The sequence below is a fragment of the Salvelinus namaycush genome, chromosome 15 (assembly GCF_016432855.1).
Source record: "Salvelinus namaycush isolate Seneca chromosome 15, SaNama_1.0, whole genome shotgun sequence".
Taxonomy (NCBI): domain Eukaryota; kingdom Metazoa; phylum Chordata; class Actinopteri; order Salmoniformes; family Salmonidae; genus Salvelinus; species Salvelinus namaycush.
Genome location: NC_052321.1, coordinates 29,991,236 through 30,012,766, shown reverse-complemented (window position 1 = coordinate 30,012,766; position 21,531 = coordinate 29,991,236). Strand labels below are relative to the sequence as shown.

General features: G+C 42.7%; 1 protein-coding gene across 1 annotated transcript; it reads left to right on the top strand.

Moving 5' to 3' along the window:
• The first annotated feature begins 2,732 nt into the window (after positions 1-2,732).
• LOC120060416 (melanoma inhibitory activity protein 2-like) lies at positions 2,733-20,491 on the top strand. Its single transcript, XM_039009721.1, has 23 exons — positions 2,733-3,124; positions 5,319-5,450; positions 5,562-5,672; positions 5,836-5,907; positions 6,005-6,115; positions 6,268-6,339; positions 6,485-6,589; positions 8,417-8,539; positions 10,376-10,487; positions 10,672-10,718; positions 10,815-10,905; positions 11,215-11,353; positions 11,796-11,897; positions 12,190-12,250; positions 12,365-12,400; positions 13,603-13,670; positions 13,774-13,856; positions 14,128-14,265; positions 14,850-14,981; positions 16,654-16,797; positions 18,671-18,720; positions 19,249-19,420; positions 19,656-20,491. Exons 1-23 carry the CDS (start codon positions 3,023-3,025, stop codon positions 19,829-19,831), a joined length of 2,379 nt encoding a protein of 792 aa, XP_038865649.1. The 5' UTR covers positions 2,733-3,022; the 3' UTR covers positions 19,832-20,491.
• The last annotated feature ends 1,040 nt before the right edge of the window (positions 20,492-21,531 follow it).

Genomic DNA, 21,531 nt, shown 5'->3' with positions numbered 1-21,531 from the left:
TGATAATTTAAGTGCAGTCAATCAGCTTTCCCCCACTGATGAAGCTAATGATGTCATTACTCTGTCAGAGAGAACAGTAGACCATGATACATTGTATTCAGGTGAGAATTTCCTTTCAGATAGTTGTTCTAATTATCAAGAATTATCAGAACTAAAAAGATGAGAAGAAGAATAACAAGAACCCCTACCTGTTATTCCTGACTTGGACCTCCATGAACCAGAACCACAGTCTCAGTCACCTTCAGTAGAGGACTCTGACAGAACGACAACATTTTTGAAAGAATACAAGAATATCCAAAAGCACCTAAGTGCAGGTGAGAACTACTTTGTTGTACTTGTTTGGGAAGCACATACTCCTGCGGCTTGACTACAGTCTAAGACGCTCAGAGACTTTGAATGAGGGCCAAGATGGTGATAAGGACCTTGCTATAATATCAGACTTTGAGAGGCTCCTGCAGTATTACATGGATGAGACAAAAACTCCATCTGGTGGATTTCTGGAGGATGAAGACAAATCCACAAAACGTGTGTCACTACAAAAACTAGAAATACTCTTGTCAAACATAACAAAAATATTCCTACCAGTGTTTGTATGTCTCTTGCATGTCAATATTGGAAAGGTTAGCATATTTTGTCAAAGTTTTTGCAATTCGGTCATTGTTAGAAGTGTGCTAAATCTGACCGCCATTTATTGACAATGTCTTCATGTTTTAAGAATGAATTGGTGTCATAATATAATATGTTCTATTGCAGATACAGACAAGACAAACTGCATCAATGATGATGCAAGGAAAACGAAGACCTAACCAACCTGAAAAGAAAATAAATCTCTACTGAGGGGGGCATTCAGACTGGCAGATGGATGGGCAAACCAGGGAGGGAGTTAAAGATAAGCAGTGGTGGAATATCTTTCGACTTCTGCATGTCAAGTCACTGGTGATACTATTGCTCATATGCTGATGGTTAAGGTGCTTCTGAAATGGCTCACTGTACAGGTAAGAATGTTTAAATGACTGCTTTAATATACCCCTTTGTCATCTATTGAGATGTAATGAGATCTAATTTAAAAGGATTGGACTGCACAATGCATGTGTCAATATGAATGCCCCCTCTTCATCATCATTATAATAGAATAGCTTAATTCTTCCAAGAGGGAACTTTGGTTGTGGCATTTGAATTAGACATAACAGCCCAATACACTATTAATTGACCCAATAGCTAAAGAAGCTGGTCCTTTAAAACCTCTGGTATGTAATATATCATCTATCACAGTCATCATCCAACACTTTGAGGAGTTGGCTTTGGTGACTAGGCTATTCACTGCACTGTGGTAGTGCAATAACATGAGCATTTTAAATAGAGAATAGAGAAGGAGGTTCAGGATGTTGACCAGGTGAGTGACAGGTAGTGTTTTGGACATGCAGTGAGAAGTTAGCTGAAAGGTTAACACCCAACCAACAACAACTTCTGGGCCTACTCTGAAAGGGCAGGGCAGGTGACAGCAGAGGGACTTTGGTGACAGTTGGTCTCAGCTGGAGGGAAAGGTCACTTATTCCATGTTTATAGATTATTTGAGAATAGGTATAGAGGTTGAATATGTGTTGTTTTCAAAACATTTTTGAAGAGTACTACAATTTGCATTTGTTTCATCCAGGTTTCATCAGTTTGAGTGTCAGCAAGGATTGTCTATTATATTGACAAGATTGTAAAGTGACCCGCTCTAACAATGGAAAAACATGTCCTCAAAGATGGAAGGAGGCGGGATCAGGTGGGACCATTTTAGCCAATGATAAGGTAGATATGCATGTGAACAAAAGTCTATAGAGATAGAGGACTCATCTTTTATCTGTGCCACTATAGCATCTGTGACAGCACGGGCAGCGCCATTGAGGCTATCTCCATTTTAAAGTATTCAATGTTCTTCTTCTTCATTGGCTAATTGCTCCGAATTCAGTTGACTACTTTAAAATGGTGGAACCCTCAATGGGAGCGTTGGGCCAGTAACCGAAAAGTTGCTAGATCGAATCCCCGAGCTGACAAGGTAAAATCTGACGTTCTGCCCCTGAGCAACGCAGTTAACCCACAGTACCCCGGGTGATGATGTGGATGTCTATCAAGGCAGCCCCGGCACCTCCAGGATTCAGAGGGTTGGGTTAAATGCAGAATTGTATAACTGACGAGGTATCCCCCTTTACCCACGCTAAAAGGGGTTATGTCCATGCTAAAACTGATTATATCCATCATAAGCACCTACAATAACATCTGCAAAATGTGTATGACCAATAACATATCTCTATGACAACACCAACAGCTACGCTATAGTTTTTTCCCCCAAAGATGCTGAAATGCCACGTGCCTTCACTTATAACAGTGCATTTGTAACAAACTAACCATTACGAAACTTATATTCGATCAAATAAGACTCACATAGCAAATTAGCAATTAGATTGTGTTGTTCACCAAATTAGACACTCTCATTGACCTCCATACAAAAATTCCTCACTTCGTGGACCGATTTTGGGGTATTTGGAATCCCTTGGACGTCCCTAAACTAAATATTAACCCCAACCTTAACCTCTACTCTAACCAAACTCTAACTTTAACCATTTTAAATGGCAACGTCATGGGGTAGGGGCGTCCCAATGATGCAAGATAGCATGGATAGTTCTACAATTGGTGACGTTGAGAATATACCAACTCAACATTAAGGCAGGAAGTGGGGGCGTTGTAACATTTACCAATACTCCTTTTGAGTGAAAAGTCAAATAAAACACATTATTGTGTAGGATTAGAATTATACAAATCAACCAATATTCGTTTTAGGACAATATAAACGAAAGTGAGTCGTTTTAGCGAGTTCTGGGTGCATAAAATAGCATCAACCTGCGCACGTTTGAGCGTCATACGTGTCCTAACTCTCTAGTTTCATGTTGCCAACGATACTTCAGGATGACAGCTGGGCATTCGTTTTTTCAATGTTAATATAATCATGGAAATAATATTTCAATGAAATATTCGACAAATGGAAGATCAAACAAGTGGTGAGGCAGTTGCTACCCAATTGGCTGATTTTAAAATGACAGCAAGGACCTATTACACTCTAGCCGTGGAGAAAGTGAGAGATGTGAGTGTCAAATCCAGTTACCATGCTAGATAGCTAACTTGGACTAGTCAATGCTAAAAACATCAAATGGTGTAGCTAGCTAACGTTACCCAACTTTGTAATTTCTGTGAATTCAATGATTCATTGTGTAGGACTGTCAAATATGGCTTATCTACATTGTTTAGTTAACTAGCTAGCTAGTGTCTTGTCTTGTTGTCCACGAGAACACTGTTTCCTGGTAAGATAACGTAAACTAATGACATGTTAGTTAATTTAGCCAGCTAACTAACGTTAGCTATCTGTTGTATCCTAATGTAAGTGTGTTCACACTTGACTTTGTCCCTTTCAGTCAATTTTTGTGAACTCAGTGCGGTACGCTTAATTATTTATTTTCTGCAGTGTGAACACGCCAAAGGAACTCAGACCCCTCAGAAGAGCCCCCGAAGCGAACCGATACCCTCTCGAGAGGTGGTCTGATTTCAGTTCGCTTGAATTCAGAGGTACGGTTCCCTTTTTAGGGTAATGTGAACACAAAACTTCCCAGGTTCACTTGTAATTATTCCTGCACCACACACTAGACTACTGCAACACCTGGCCCCCTACCATAAACCCTCACATTGGTACAACAAAAGAGAGAAGATGATATGCAGATTCGCGGGGGAAAAGCGTGCTGTTTTTAGATATTGATTAACGATTGTCAAGGATGCGCGGAAATTCAAAAATAGTGTGTGTGGTGCGGGAATACTGACAAGCGAACCTGGGAAGCTTTCTGTTCACATTACCATAAAAAAAGTGAACCGGACTGCAGAATTCATGCAAACCGAACTAAAAACAAAAAAATAAGCCAACCGCACTGAGTTCACAAAAATTGACTGAAATGGACCAAGTGTTAAAACACCCTAAGTAGCTAGATAGCTGCCTAGTTAGTTTGACGTTTTTATGTCACATACACAAGTACAGTGAAATACAGTTATTGCAAACTCAAAACCCAACAATTCAATAACAATGTAATACAAAAAATATATATACAAATAAACACCCAAGAAATATGACCAACACAATAAGTAAGTAAGCATTCTATATACAGGGTCATTTACAATACCGTATTTACAATGTGCAGAGATACTGGAGTGATGGTAGATATGTATATGGGTAAGGTGTCTAGGCATCAGGATATAAGATAGAGTAGTAGCTATTTATCAGTCTTATTGCTTGGGGATAGAACCTGTTCAAGAGGCTGTTGGTGCCAGACTTGATGCACCGGTATCACTTGCTGTGCAGAAGCAGAGTGAATAGTCTATGGCTTGGGAGGTTGGAGTCTTCAACGATTTTCCGGGCCTTCCTGCCTGATATAAATGTCCTGGATGGCAGGGAGCTCTGCCCCAGTGAAGTACTGGGCTGTCCGCACCACCCTCTGTGTGCCATGCGATCGAGGGCGGTGCTATTGCCATACCAGGCAGTGATGGAGCCAGTCAAAATGCTCTCAATGGTACAGCTGTAGAACTTTGAGGGCCTATGCTATCGCAGCTTCTTCATGACTGTGCGCGTGTGTTTGGACCAAATTAAGTCTTTTGTGATTTGTACACCAAGGAACTTGAAGCTCTCGAACTGCTCCACTGTGTCGATGTGGATGGGGGCATGCTCACTCCTCCTGTTTCCTGTAGTCCACGATCGGCTCCTTGGTCTTACTGACGTTGAGGGATAGGTTGTTGTTCTGGTGCCACACTGCCAGGTCACTGATCGCCTCCCTGTAGGGTGACTCATCGTTGCCGGTGATCCGGCCTACCACCGTTGTGTTGTCAGCAAACTTGATGATTGTGTTGGAGCGAGTACAGGAGTGGACTAAGCACACAACCCTGTGTTGAGGGTCAGCGTGGCGGAGGTAATGTTGCCTACCCTCACCACCTGGGGTTGGCCCGTCAGGAAGTCCAGGATCCAGTTGCAGAGGGAAGTGTTCAGACCCAGAGTCCTAAGCTTGGTGACGAGATTGGAGTAGACAATGGGGTTAAATGCGAGCTTGCTGTGGCTCCTTGTTGCAATGACAATCACTTTACTTTTCAATCACTCACAACAACTAGCTGTGTGTCTGTGTTTAGAGGAAGTTGGACGTTTGCATTTTGACTGTTACGTACTCGCAATCCAGGGCCTGAAACCTGAATAAAAATACTATAGCAAGTCTTTTGATTGTAAGCAATTTATCTGATTTTCTACCCAGGTTGTGTCATCCCTTCCTGATGACATAAGGCCAGGTCCTGACCTGTATGGACTACCATGGGAAGCTGTCATCGTCACTGTGTTGCTGGGGTTGGGCACCCTCCTATTGTTCACCTGTAGGTTCTACCAATGTGTAAGTTGACTGTCTGATATTTATACCAGCATGCAAGTATAGAGATGAACAACAGCATTCTTTCTTTTGATCGGGGCGTGACCAAGCTCACACAATTGTTCTTGTTTCCAGATAAAGAGCAGACTATATTCTGGCAAAGAGAGGCAGATGGGCCTGAAGGTGGCTCAACTATTAGATGAAAAGTGCAAAGTACTTAAGACTTTGAGTGAGGTTCAACAAAAAGTGAGTCCTATGTCAAAGAATGCAGTGTGTGTGTGTTTCTGACTCACTGGATTCGCACACTATTCAATGCAATGCCCTCGGAAATTACATGTTTTGTATAGACCTGTGTGTTATGAATGCCTTTGCTACTGTTTGTTTATGTTTATTTATGTACATTTTTTAGTATGAAAAACTGGAATCTGCCCTGCGGAATAGTGGCGTTTTGGCTAAAGCCGCAGAGAGGGAGAATCTGGAGGTAAGACACAGAAATTACACAGTATAATTGTTCTCAATACTGAATGAACATTCTCATATTTCAAGTCCGAGTAAACCTATAATGGTCTCCTACTCAGGTGATGTTCCAGAGACTGAAACAGTCAAATACACAGCTTGGAGATGATATAGAAAAGTTAAAGGAGGACCTACATATCCAGAGAGCGAGGAGGTTGCAGCAGGAGAAGACGGTGAGTTTGACTTTGGACTGGACAGTTTTTCACCTTTTCCTGTGTTTTGATGTTTATGCGTTGACATCTTTTATTTTTTCAGTTTCACTCTTTGCTCTCATATTTCACAGTTCTTTTATTTTTGAGATGTGGTGATTTGTGTGATTTTACAGATTGCAGATATGCAGGAAACCTTGACAACTGTAGAAGAAGAAACCAGGGACCTCAAGTCCCAGACAGAGCAGGTAAAGTATGACGCTGACACATGTCCGCATTACAGTGTTATATATCATGAACAACACGTTAATTGTAATTCCTTCCTGTTCGGCATGTTAATAATATCCACACACTTAGAGCCAGGATAGATTTAACACATTTTGCTCTTTTCAGGCACAGACAACCCTGAAAATATATGACATGAACAGTGAGAGGAATCAGAATAATCTGGAGGCAGCAAAAGAAGAGAAGGCCTTGCTCCAGGAGAACAATGCACAGGTATGTAACCTGACATATAAGATGTCAATTTACAGCTACAGCGAGGGGGGGAAAAGTATGTGATCCCCTGCTGATTTTGTACGTTTGCCCACTGACAAAGAAATTATCAGTCTATAATTGTAATGGTAGGTTTATTTGAACAGTGAGAGACAGAATAACAACAAAAAATCCAGAAAAACGCATGTCAAAAATGTTATAAATTGATTTACATTTTAATGAGGGAAATAAGTATTTGACCCCCTCTCAATCAGAAAGATTTCTGGCTCCCAGGTGTCTTTTATACAGGTAACGAGCTGAGATTAGGAGCACACTCTTAAAGGGAGTGCTCCTAATCTCAGTTTGTTACCTGTATAAAATACACTTGTCCACAGAAGCAATCAATCAGATTCCAAACTCTCCACCATGGCCAAGACCAAAGAGCTCTCCAAGGATGTCAGGGACAAGATTGTAGACCTACTCGAGGCTGGAATGGGCAACAAGACCATCGCCAAGCAGCTTGGTGAGAAGGTGACAACAGTTGGTGCGATGATTCGCAAATGGAAGAAACACAAAAGAACTGTCAATCTCCCTCAGCCTGGGGCTCCATGCAAGATCTCACCTCGTGGAGTTGCAATGATCATGAGAACGGTGAGGAATCAGCCCAGAACTACACGGGAGGATCTTGTCAATGATCTCAAGGCAGCTGGGACCATAGTCACCAAGAAAACAATTGGTAACACACTACGTCGTGGAGGACTGAAATCCTGCAGCGCCTGCAAGGTCCCCCTGCTCAAGAAAGCACATATACATGCCCGTCTGAAGTTTGCCAATGAACATCTGAATGATTCAGAGGACAACTGGGTGACAGTGTTGTGGTCAGATGAGACCAAAATGGAGCTCTTTGGCATCAACTCAACTCGCCGTGTTTGGAGGAGGAGGAATGCTGCCTATGACCCCAAGAACACCATCCCCACCGGCAAACATGGAGGTCGAAACATTATGCTTTGGGGGTGTTTTTCTGCTAAGGGGACAGGACAACTTCACCGCATCAAAGGGACGATGGACAGGGCCATGTACCGTCAAATCTTGGGTGAGAACCTCCTTCCCTCAGCCAGGGCATTAAAAATGGGTCGTGGATGGGTATTCCAGCATGACAATGACCCAAAACACACGGCCAAGGCAACAAAGGAGTGGCTCAAGAAGAAGCACATTAAGGTCCTGGAGTGGCCTAGCCAGTCTCCAGACCTTTATCCCATAGAAAATCTGTGGAGGGAGCTGAAGGTTCGAGTTGCCAAACGTCAGCCTCAACCTTAATGACTTGGAGAAGATCTGCAAAGAGGAGTGGGACAAAATCCTTCCTGAGATGTGTGCAAACCTGGTGGCCAACTACAAGAAACGTCTGACCTCTGATTGCCAACAAAGGTTTTGCCACCAAGTACTAAGTCATGTTTTGCAGAGGGATCAAATACTTATTTCCCTCATTAAAATGTAAATCAATTTATAACATTTTTGACATGCGTTTTTCTGGATTTTTTTGTTATTCTGTCTCTCACTGTTCAAATAAACCTACCATTACAATTATAGACTAATAATTTCTTTGTCAGTGGGCAAACGTACAAAATCAGCAGGTGATCAAATACTTTTTTCCCTCACTGTATACAGTACCCACGAATCAGAGCCACTGATATCTGAATGTATGGCTCTGTCACTTATAGTGTTTTATACTCCAGTTCCATATCAGGCTTGGTTGCCGTTTATACAAAGAACCTGCATGGGTTGTGCTGAAGAGAAAGCAGAAATTGTCCTATATTCTGGTGTGGTCCTCACCCTCTCCCCCTCTTCCCACAGCTGGTCCAGGAAGCAGAGGACTGGGGGGAGCGGATGAGTGAACTGGAGGAGGAGATGAGGATGTGTGAGAGCTCCTACACTGGAATGGTGCAGGATGCTGCCACCAAAGACGAGAGCATCAAGGTTTGCATTCATATTACTGCACTGGCAAAAACCACATGCAGCTAAATGTGTGCCTATAACAAACATTTGCATATTCTTCATGTACTGGGAAAAACCAATCACCACACACTTTGAAGATTACTGAGGGTGTCAACTAGGACTGTTGCGGTGACCGTATTACTGCCACACCGGCAGTCATGAAGGCAGTCAAATTCCAGATGACTGTTTAGTCACGGTAATTAAGCTTCTCCAAGGGCTGCTGCTGGTCATTAGTAGCCTACCAAACTTGCTAACTGCCTGGTACTCAGTTCTCTGTTGTCCCTCTAATATCAATGTAAACACTTCATAGGAGCTCATGTTGCGCAACATTTCTATAGGCTATGCAATTGCAGGAGAAAACCGAGTGATGGCCGCTAATAAAAAGAGGATCCTATCAGCTTTCTATAGGCTAGGAATACTATATTTATTTCTAAACTTTCCTAATGTTAAGCACATTGCTTATATTTACAACAGGAGTATAGCCTACCTGGCTGGCATGAAAATAAACCACGGGGAAAAGCATCCTCTGTTTGCAGGTGCATGATAATGGTCCATTTGAAATCAAGACAAATGTCACACATATATTATTTAGTATATGTAAAGACAAGATTAAATCAAAGAATAGTCTGATGGGTGACAATATTAGCCTATCACTTGTGAATTATATATCATTTGTGAATGATGCCCATCATAAGAAAATATGCCTTTTTTTTGCGACTTGTTCGAATCATAGTCGCACACCTCATGTAGCCTAGCCCATAGGTCTATATGTTTTAATATGGTTTGTATCACAACTAAAGTGGCCAAATAACTTCTTAAAATTAAGCACATTGATCAGCTTTACAAGCGGTGTAGACCCTAACTGGCATATACAGTGGGGGGAACAAGTATTTGATACACTGCCGATTTTGCAGGTTTTCCTACTTACAAAGCATGTAGAGGTCTGTCATTTTTATCATAGGTACACTTCAACTGTGAGAGACGGAATCTAAAACAAAAATCCAGAAAATCACATTGTATGATTTTGAAGTAATTAATTAGCATTTTATTGCATAGGTCTCGACCGGCCGCGACCGGGAGGTCCGTGGGGCGACGCACAATTGGCCTAGCGTCGTCCGGGTTAGGGAGGGTTTGGCCGGTAGGGATATCCTTGTCTCATCGCGCTCCAGCGACTCCTGTGGCGGGCCGGGCGCAGTGCGCGCTAACCAAGGGGGCCAGGTACACGGTGTTTCCTCCGACACATTGGTGCGGCTGGCTTCCGGGTTGGAGGCGCGCTGTGTTAAGAAGCAGTGCGGCTTGGTTGGGTTGTGCTTCGGAGGACGCATGGCTTTCGACCTTCGTCTCTCCCGAGCCCGTACGGGAGTTGTAGCGATGAGACAAGATAGTAATTACTAGCGATTGGATACCACGAAAATTGGGGAGAAAAGGGGGTAAAATGTATTTAAAAAAAATAAATAAAAAAATAAAAAAAATAAAGGTTTAATAAATTAAAAAAATGTGTGGAAGCCAGGAGATGCTTAATGTTCTTATATTAACGGTCAATTACCGTGAGACCGACAGTTTATTTGCTTGACAATCACCGGCTGATGACATTTTGCCACAGCCCTAGTGTCAACTAACAATTAGTTAGTTGACACCCTAAGTGGCTATGGTCATAATGGTAATCCTCTATTGCCTGTTAATTATTGTAAATGGTATATACTGTGTTTTGTTGTATGTATCACTCAACAAAATACGTTTCCTTGGGGGAAAAACTATAGTTATTTAAATGGTAAAGCCTTCTCACGCTCTCTCGCTCTCACTCTCTCTCTCCATTAGTCCCTGACAGACTGCCTGTTGAAGATAAAGGACTGGGACTCAGTGCTGGAGGACGGAGCCAACGGAGAGGAGAGAAATGGGACACGAGGGGCGGAAAATGGAGAGGGGCCAGGTGAGGTTACGGTAGATAAGACTATAACCGCCAGTAGGTATGATCAACTGGCTTTCGCTCACCATCTCTTCGTATTATTATGCAAGATCATCGATTGGATTTAAAAAAAAACATTTGTCAGGATATTGAGGAAGTGGGATATCTGTGTCTTCCCAGATTTAACTTTTGTTTTTTTTATACACAGATAACCATCAACGACAAAGAATACAGAAACTAATTCATGCAGCCAAGGTATGTCTTCACTTACGGTAAATAAAATTCAGTTTTACAAACAAAACTCTTGTCAGCAATAGATGGGAAATGAGACTTGTTTTTTAACATTTTTAGATGAATGCAGACTTGAAGTCAGTGGATGAAGACAAGGACAGGGTGTTTGCCAAGCTAGCAGATGAAGTCAAGGCCATGGAGGATCTCCAAGGTAAGCAGAGTATTATGCTGTTCAGTAGTAACTTTTCACTGCGGAGAACAAAACAAGAATATAACAAAGTACATTTTATAATGTACATAAAATGTCTGTAGGTTATATTGAAATGAGCTTCAGTTGCTGTTTTCATGATACAACAGACCCAAGGGGTTGGTTTCCCAGACGCATATTAAGCCGTGTCCTCCTGGACTAAAAAGGACATGCGTCAGTGTCCGGGAAACCAGCCTAAACTGCTGTAAACCTCTGACATTTAATGAAAAACCATGTCTAGTTTTTAACACCAGGTTGAAACTTGGGTTGCAGAGGGGATTAAGAAACTTGGGAATGAGAAGGACTCTCTGCAGACCGAGAGTGAGAAGTACACGGGCCAGGTGCAGAAACTACAACAGAAACTGCAGATCATGACAGAGATGTACCAGGAGAATGAGCTCAAACTACACAGGTACTATACAGGAGCCACTCTAAGGCTGACCCAAATGCACAGCTTCATCCATGAACTTTGTCATTTTATACAGGCTGATCATAACAAACAAAAACACATTTATGAAGGATTTATAAGCATTTATAATGGCTGATTTATGAAAGTTTGGTTACACTTCATAATAACTATTCAATAAGTGGGACTATTGAACTGCTGCATGCCTGGTAATATAATAATATATGTAATTTAGCAGACACTTTTGCAAAGCAACTTAGTCATGTGTGCATACCTTTTTTATGTAAGGGTGTCCCCAATGGGAATCGAACCCACTATCTGTGGCATTGCAAGCGCCATGCTCTACCAACTGAGATGCACTGGACCACACATGGCCTGGTAATGTTTGTCTGATCATGGCTGTTCCACTCTGTGGTATGCATATAATGGGTGTTCTCCCTGGTGTCAGGATGCTGACGGTGGAGGAGAGGGAGCGTCTGCAGAAGGAGGAGAAGCTGACCAAGGCTGACAGGAGTATCAGCCTGGCCGTGGAGGAGCTCAGCAGCTACAGGTCGGCTACTGGACATACACACACACACACACACACACACACACACACACACACAAACAAACCATCCCTGACTCCAGATATCACCTGTCTCCAAACCTACCCTGCAAATCTCTTGTTTACGGTGTTTTCATACAGGCCTGAAATTTAAAGGTATACTTTCAGTACACTTGCTGTCAATCGAATACATCCAATTAATTTTGTGAAACATAGAGTTGCACATGTCCAAAATTTTCGCAGGGCGTTTTGTATTGCGAGTGCTTGCATCAAGGTGCTGTTTTGTTTCCACACAAAGGCAAAGAGCACAAGACCTGGAGGATGAGCTGGAGAAGACCAACCAGGCCTACAAGATCCAGGTTGGAGATCTGACAGTCTGTCATAAGAGACTAGAAGAGGGGGGAAAACATAAACCACATGCAATTATCTGATGTATGGCCAATAACAAATGTCATTCTCCCTCCATTTTTCAGATAACCTCCCAGGAAAAGAAGGCACACAATAACTGGGTAAGTACATAGTAGTAACACACTATGGCGCACACCTCAGCTCATAGTCATGTTAAAGAGCAACTGAATGCATTTCTGGTTGAAAACAGCCTATGTGGCGTCGATATTAGAAATGTTTATTCCAATGCCAAAATTGACTAAAGTGTAAGTAGGATAATTTTGGTCATAAGGTCAGTATATTCCTAAACTGAGTTTTGTGAGATTTGTGTAACTGAGGTCATCACAATTTACATAAGGGCTGGGTTTGGATTGCAACCATGCCCACTAACACGAGACGGTAACGCCAAAAATCTGCTCTGATTGCGCTCTATCCAATCGCAGAACCTCCAGGAAGTGAGACAAACTTGCCCAAACACTGCAAGACAGATGCAAACTCTGGTAATAGATTGTTTTTTAAACGGCACCGAAGCGCACACGTCGCCACTCGCCAGTGACTTGATAAGCTGATTTAGCTAACATGGCCTGCCTGCTCAATGTGCCTGCTGGCTACTACTACATGGAACTTAGCTAGCTAGTGATGTTTGGGCACTGATAAACAGCGTGAAGCTTTTGATTTATTTAAGATAGTTTGACAATTTGATGATGATGTTGTAGACATGTTCTCCGAAATCAGTCCTGAGTGCAGCCAGCAGCAGCTGACTCAGTACTCATACACTTTGCAGTGCACTGACTAGTTTTTTAAAATGTATTTATTTTTTACTTGAGAAATACTGCACCAAACACCTTAGCTAGATGTAAAATTGTGTGACTAAGACCTCCTTAGATCAATTCTGACAATTTTTAGAAAGTGATAGTGGCTATGTTGTTGCCACGGTGTCTCAAGAGGGACAAACAACAGTAACTTGCCAGGGTACAATATATACGAACATAACACACCCACATACATGTCTTTTTTTAACTTGAGAAATACTGCACCCAACACCTTAGTCACACAATTTTACATCTAGCTAAGACCTTAGATCAATTCTGACTATTTTGAGGAAGTGATAGTGGCTATGTTGTTGCCACGGTGTCTCAAGAGAGACAAACAACAGTAACTGCCATGGTACGATCTACGATCTACGACCCACATCAAGCCACACCCCCAAGACCCACATACATTTTTCTTGATGAGCAGCAGAAAGACACATGCGGAATCGGAGCTTAAATGGGATTTCCTCAGCTTGGCGACTCATCTGTAATCTCTGTTGTCTGCATTGTAGCTAGCAGCACGAGCTGCTGACCGTGACCTGGCTTACATTAAAAGAGAGAATGCACACCTCAGGCAAAAGTAAGTACTAAAGAATACAGTCAGTTTCACCAGACGTGTTGCTACAAAATAGTATTTCCCTGCCGTGTGGAAAGTATTCTCCAGCTGTGGTGTCTCCATGCAGGTTGACTGATACTCAGTTCAAGCTAGATCTGGTGGAGAAAGACCCCTATGCTCTGGACAATATGGGCAGACCTCCGTTCAGAGGTGAGTCTACAATAACCCTCCTATCACCCTAACTATAATCATATCCTCCTCTGAATCCCAACTCGCTCCTACTCCCTACATTGAGACGATTGGATAGGTGAAAGCAATATGGCGACAATCCGAAAGTCAAGATTAAGTTATTAACAGAACTACTTACAGTATATCCATCCAATCCTCTCAGATCTACAGGAGTGCCTATCGTGTAATAGGGACTAGGTGTTGAATAGGTCATTATTCTGATATTTGAACTTTCTGTCTCCCTGTCCTGCAGGTGAAAGGTCACCGTATGGCCCCTCCCCCCTGGGTCACCCTGCCGCCGAGAACAGAGCCTTCCTGTCTCCGCCCACCCTGATGGATGGCCAGCCACACCTCTCTCCAAACTTCCCTCCCATGGGACCGGGAGGCAGAGGTGACTTCTCCAGTTCAAACCCCCTCTTCAGTGCAACATGTGGCACTGCACCGCAGCCAAATGTACATGGCTTGAGACGTGTGTCCTTGAAGCATTGCAGAGCATCATGTTCTAATCGTTGGCATGTCATGAGTTTATAATTAGGATTCTATTTACGTTTTCTATTTAGTACCAACTGATGTGCCATGACATGGTGAAAATGCCATTAAGAAAGCAGGATAAATAGATTTAATTAAGTTTTGATTATTATTTAATCTCCTGTCAATTGAGTTATTGAGTAAAGCAATGCTGAAGTCTGTTCTTAATCACCTGATACAAATACATGCTGAATCTTAATTTGCTAGAAGGTTGATACATCTGTTACAGAGATGTTTATCTTTATAGTCTAAATTGCCTTGGTGGTGAGCATGCACCAGCAAAATAGGGAATGATGTGCAGCTGTATCACCTACAGAGGGAGCATTGTCTTTGCACATGACGTATTGTTCTGGTCTTGTCATCCTTGCTCCATGAACTCATTGACATGCTGTCTCTCTCTCTTTCTTGCTCACCTACCACTCCCACATCTCTCTCTCGCATAACCAGTATCTCGAGGCCTAGTAGATCCCACCGATTGTGGGGTGGACTCTGATCGGAGTGGTGGTCCTCACTCTGACAGTGGCTCGATATCTCCCACCTGGGAGAGGGATCGCAGGGGCCCACCTATACCCCCTCCAGGTACAGTGATGACCACCCGCTATCCCCCCCCCCCCTTATGATCTCAGCAGCCCCTCTAATCACTAGAGACAGAAGATATTCTAATCTTCTAGTCTACTATATTGTGTGTGGAAAAATACTAATTTGCATTCAGTATCAGCCCTAAAGGATGTGTGTTCGTTATTTATTTACATCAGTATGTTTTACCATCTTTTGCTATATAAAAATGTCCAGACTTTCTTTTGGGTTGTAGAGAAATATAATTAGTTATAGGGTGAGAGTGAGTTATATTTGTTAATCGACTGTCAGATTATTTCACAGCTAAACAATTCCCCTCAGTTAGTTACTGTTGTGATCAGCCGGCCCTGTGAGAGGTTTGAGATTCTCTTTATTGGTTCAAATCACTGTTGTCAGTCTGTGAGGTGCAGACCTAGTCGTGGGCAGTGAGTGTATGACTACTCTATATATACAAATGTATGTGGACACCCCTTCAAATTAGTGGATTCAGCTACTTCAGCCACACCCTTTGCTGACACGTGTATAAAATTGAGCACACCGCCTTAGCCTTACTGAAGAGCTCAATGACTTTCAATGTGGCCACCTTTCCAACAAGTCAGTTTGTCAAATTTCTGCCCTGCTAGAGCTGCCCCGCTCAACTGTAAGTGCTGTTATTGTGAAGTGGAAACGTCTAGGAGCAACAACAGGTCAGCTGCGAAGTGGTAGGACACACAGGCTCACAAAACGGGACCACCAAGTGCTGTAGTGCGTAAAAACTGTCTGTCCTTTGTTGCAACACTCTACCTATTTTCCAAACAGCCTCTGGAAGCAACTTCCGCACAAGAACTGTTTGTCAGGAGCTTCATGAAATGTTTTTTTTTTTTTTACAACGCTACCTTCCCGACTGCGTAGTGCCAACTGTAAAGTTTGGTGGAGGAGGAATAATGGTCTGAGGTTTCAGGGCTAGGCCCCTTAGTTCAAGTGAAGGGAAATCTTAATGCTACAGCATACAATGACATTCTAGACAATTCTGTGCTTCCAACTTTGTGGCAACAGTTTGGGGAAGGCCCTTTCCTGACAATGCGCCTGTGCACAAAGCGAGATCCTTACAGAAATGGTTTGTCCAGATCGGTGTGGAAGAACTTGACTGGCCTGCACAGAGCCCTGACCTCAACCCCATCGAACACCTTTGGAATGAATTGGAACGCCAACTGCGAGCCAGGCCTAATCGCCCAACCTCACTAATGTATTGAGGAGCCTGAGCCGCCACTGGTTTGTGTCGACTCGAACCAGGATCTCTAGTGGCACAGCTAGCACTGCGATGCAGCGTCTTAGACCACTGCGCCACTCAGGAGGCCCTGGAACTAGGAACCTTTTAACCATTTACTTCCGTTATCATGGGGGAGCGATTTAGCATGTGGCATCACTGTATTTTGATTAGTCAACGACAATTCCATCATACCCATTCTACTACTGTCACTGTTTTGTTGTGTACGACGTAAATGCATCATGATTTTATGCTTGTTTTTGTTTTTTTGTGAACTGCAAAGAGGCTTCTGCTTTTGGCTCCAGTCCCCTTTGGACAGCACACTGGTTGTTTTGATTTGGACATTTCTGTTCTGATCCCCATCCTCAGTGCAGCTGGTCTGAATAAGGCTGCTGAAACAGTGCACTTTCTCTCTCACTGCTCATAAAGGGTATATGTATCCAGACCCAGGCCTTCCCTACAGGAGACCCCTGCCCGGAGCCTTTCCCCTCGGGCCAATGGGCCCCCCCCCATCCAGGGGCCCCGGTCCTGCTGAGCCCCACAACTTTGGGCCCCACCCTGGAGATCAATCTGGTGAGAATCCTCCTTTTTGACATTTTCTCTCTGTATTACAGCGCCGTATAGTTAGTTTAAAAAAAGTGATTGATACTGTATCTCTGCACCATAGCCACTCTGTCAAATAAACTTCAAAATGATGTTTAGTGCTTGGAGTATGTAACTGAAGTGATGAAATACATTTCAGGACAGGATCGTTTTAATGCTGACGTGATTCGGACCTAGCTCCTTTGTCAGCAGCACACTGAATTGTAGGAGTGTAGATGATTAGTATACCTCTGAAGAATAATATAATGTTAGCTAGAGAATGAGCAGGATATTTTGCCCAGTGTTGGGTAACTCATTATGTAATCAGATTACTTTTATGAGTAACGGAGTACATTTTTTAAATTGGGTGATATTATAACATACTTCGTCAACTAACGTGTGCGTTACTTTCAGATTCATATCCCTACTGCACGCGTTTCCATGATCCATGAAACATTTTCCTCAACAATCTACACACAATACCCCATAATGACAAAGCGAAAAACGTTTTTTTAGAAATGTTTGTTAATTTTTAAAAAAATAACAGAACTGAGACTCAAAATTGAGCTCAGGTGCATCCTGTTTACATTGATCATCCTTGATGTTTCTACAACTTGATTGGAGTCCACCTGGGGTAAATTCAATTGATTGGACATGATTTGGAACGCCACACACCTGTCTATATAAGGTCCCACAGTTGACAGTGCATGTCAGAGCAAAAACTAAGCCATGAGGTCCAAGGAAGAGCGCTCAAAGACGGTTGTGTCGAGTCACAGATCTGGGGAAGGGTACCAAAAAATGTCTGCAGCATTGAAGGTCCCCAAGAACACAGTGGCCTCCATCATTCTTAAATGGAATAAGTTTGGAACCACCAAGACTCTTCCTAGAACTGGTCGCCCGGCTAAACTGCGCAATCGAGGGAGAAGGGCCTTGCTTAGAGAGGACAACGACCCTACGCACACAGCCAAGACAATGCAGGAGTGGCTTCGGTACAAGTCTCTAAACGTCCTTGAGCCAGAGCCCAGACTTGAACCCGATCAAACATCTCTGGAGAGACCTGAAAATAGCTGTGCAGCGACACTCCCCATCCAACTTGACAGAGCTGAGGAGAGGATCTGCAGAGAAGGGGAGAAACTCCAAATATAGGTTTGCCAAGCTTGTAGCATCATACCCAAGAAGACTGGAGGCTGTAATCGCTGCCGAAGGTGCCTCAACAAAGTACTGAGTAAAGGGTCTGACAAATACTGAAATATCACATTTCCACAAGTTATTTATTTTTGACAAGCAATTCTAAAAACCTGTTTTTGCTTTGTTATTGTGTGTAGATAAGGGGATAAAAAAAATCTGTTTTAGAATAAGACTAAGGTACCAATGTGGAAAAAGTCAAGGGGTCTGAATACTTAACGAATGCAGTGTGTGTGTGTGTGTGTGTAAGCAGCCCATATGATAGTCTACAAAAGCTGCGCCACAGAATAAAGGAGAAACTTGTGATCAAACTTGAGTTAGGCTACTTACTATCTTTGGTAGAGCGTGCGCAGCTCGCCTTGCTCCCTCTGACAGTCAAACAAACTGAGTTTGAGATTTTTTTCATGAAAGTAACTCAAAGTACTGTAACATGTTACTTTCAACACAAAGTAATGCATAATATGTAATGTATTACTTTTTCAAGCAATACATATTAATCAGAACACTGTGCCCAATGTGGAAACTCCCTTGTTTTGACAGAGTTGAGCTGATAGCATTAAAGAGCATGAATGAACCCTCTTTTCATCAAGTTCTTAAGGATTGAATGAAATAAACCCACCAAAGATTGAAGTGGATGTAGCTAGGTTCTTACTGTGTTTTTTCTCTTGTGTTCTTGCAGACTCGTCATTTATGGAAAACAGCATGGGTCCTGGTGAAAATGAAAGAGATGTAAGTATTCTAACCCTTATATTAATACATTGGCTCATTCATGTACTGTCTCTCTGTCCATAGGTGCATATTTTGCTGCAAAACCAATTTCCCATTGGGGATAATAAAATGTTCTACTACAGGGATGGTTAACTTTGACGGGGGTGTGGGATTACAAAAAATCTGAGCTTGTCATCATGGCCGCAGTGGCTCACGGGTCTGCGTACCCACATTCAAACCCACACATTCAGTCAGAGCCGGCCCTAGCATTTTGGGGGCCCTGGGTGAAAGAAATCCCCCCCCCCCCAGAGAAAAACAGCGCTTTGCTGCAATTCTACTTATTTGCCATGGGGTGGAGAGAAAAATTAGCAGTTTCACAGATTTTCTGCAATTCTACACATTCTACCACATTTTGAAATTGCACTTGTATTTGACAGTTCAGACCCTGACTAACTAAAATTATTAGTATATATTTTTTTACCTGAACATTTTCCTGTAACGGGGTGATCAAATTAAGATCCTACATCTATATTTAAAATGTTTCCGCAGTCCCACATGTCAGCACCTGGAGATCTGAGGATGGGGCCTCCTCCCTTAGGACCTCCTGGTATGGGTCCCCTCCCCCCCATGGACCCTTACTTTGCACGCAGAGGCCCCCCAGGCCCTTTCGGACCCCCAGACTTCTTCCCCCCACGAGGTCCAGCAGGGCCCCCCATAGGCAGTAAGTATTATTCTCTGTATCCCTTACATATTAAAGGCTTATGTGCTTTGTACTTATAATGCATTTATAACTGAAGGTTTTTATGTAATCATTTGGTTCTATTAACAAGCTATGGGTGGGAGATGAGGAATATCATTTTATACCACATTCAGTACATCTTGCAGGTTAAATGACTCTGCATGTATACTGTTAGACTGACTAAACGTAAAGCTTTCCCCCTTGTTTTCCCCTGAAGTGCGAGGACCACCTCCCCCGGGAATGTTTGGGCGATTTCCACCTCTGCTGCATATGGGCTATCCTCCCATGAGGCCCCACCCAGGCAGTTTTCCCCCTGGACCCCCTCCAAGGCCCTCCCCACCAGACAGCGAACAGCCTCCTGACCAGTCCCCTTCTCCACATGATGTCATCTGAGCCATCTCTCCCCGCCTGCTTCCTGTGTGGCACTTCACTTCCTGTTGTGCTGGTAGTGAGCGACTTAGGGTGTGCTCAAGGACTGTTTCATGAAGTGTAACTTTAAGTCATTTGACTGTCTTCCCTTTTTTTAGAGGCCGACAGTGGAATTGTTTCCCCACAGTCTGTCACACACACAAAAAAATAGATTAGTGACTGTTGAGAGAATACAATACCACCATGAATTTTACACAACTGGAACTACTGAGTGATCATCACTGTTGCTATGTGTATTTCTGGTGTTGAATGCAGTGTCTTTTTGAAGAAGTTCCATAGTTGTGTGAATCTGCTGATGGTAAACTGCCTGTGAGACTGCCTTTTTTGGAGTTGTGACTTGGGAAGGCTGTGTTTTCTTCCAATGTCAAAGGCTTTTTAATTTTACTTTGAAATAAGTTCCTAATTTCTCCCTTGCATACTTGCCATGTGTATATATTAAGATATTGTGAAAGGAAGTGTATCACCCTTAATCCATTCACATTTTCTGTCAATTGACCTGAAAGATGTTCATTACCTTTTAGCTGTGAGTTCTTGACCGTCCATAGTTTGATCAAGAAATTACAGTAGTGTTAGCCTTGAGGGAATGAGATATTGTAAAAGTCTAATAAATTATGTTCAAGTGTTTAGTTGTCTTACATTTTCATAGATCAAATGATTTGGGGGATAAGGATAGAATCACAATATTATAGAATAAATGAATTTCTGCTCAAGTCATATTTACAACTGGCATGCCATATTGGTCCTCTTCATGTAGAACTAACCCTTACATAACCTAAAAAGGACCGTATCAGCTGTGCCGTTACACATCTAGCTCTGACATGTACAGTTGAAGTTGGAAGTTTACATACACCTTAGCCAAATACATTTAAACTCAGTTTCACAATTCCTGACATTTAATCCTAGTAAAAATTAGGCTCACCACTTTATTTTAAGAATGTGAAATGTCAATAATAGTGATTTATTTCAGCTTTTATTTCTTTCATCACTTTCCCTGTGGGTCAGAAGTTTACATACACTCAATTAGTATTTGGTAGCATTGCCTTTAAATTGTTGAACTTGGCTCAAACGTTTCGGGTAGCCTTCCACAACCTTCCCACAATAAGTTGGGTGAATTTTGGCCATTCCTCCTGACAGAGCTGGTGTAACTGAGTCAGGTTTGTAGGCCTCCTTGCTCACACATGCTTTTTCAGTTTTGCCCACAAATTTTCTATAGGATTGAGGTCAGGGCTTTGTGATGGCCACTCCAATACTTTGACTTTGTTGTCCTTAAGGCATTTTGCCACAACTTTGGAAGTATACTTGGGGTCATTGTCCATTTGGAAGACCCATTTGCGACCAAGCTTTAACTTCCTGACTGATGTCTTGAGATTTTGCTTCAATATATCCACATCATTTTCTTTCCTCCTGATGCCATCTATTTTGTGAAGTGCACCAGTCCCTCCTGCAGCAAAGCACCCCCACAACATGATACTGCCACCCCCGTGCTTCACGGTTGGGATGGTGTTCTTCGGCTTACAAGCCTCCCCCTTTTTCCTCCAAACATAACGATGGTCAATTGGTCTGATGAAACAAAAATAGAACTGAGGACATTTCTCCAAAAAGTACAATCTTTGTCCCCATGTGCAGTTGCAAACCGTAGTCTGGCTTTTTTTTAATGGCGGTTT

Excerpts from the sequence above, each read along its gene's own strand:
- LOC120060416 (XM_039009721.1), top strand. The coding sequence starts at position 3,023 with ATGGAAGATCAAACAAGTGGTGAGGCAGTTGCTACCCAATTGGCTGAT. Across the intron at positions 10,906-11,214 it reads GGCCATGGAGGATCTCCAAG|AGGGGATTAAGAAACTTGGG; the intron begins GTAAGCAGAGTA and ends CTTGGGTTGCAG. Across the intron at positions 14,266-14,849 it reads CATGGGACCGGGAGGCAGAG|TATCTCGAGGCCTAGTAGAT; the intron begins GTGACTTCTCCA and ends TCGCATAACCAG.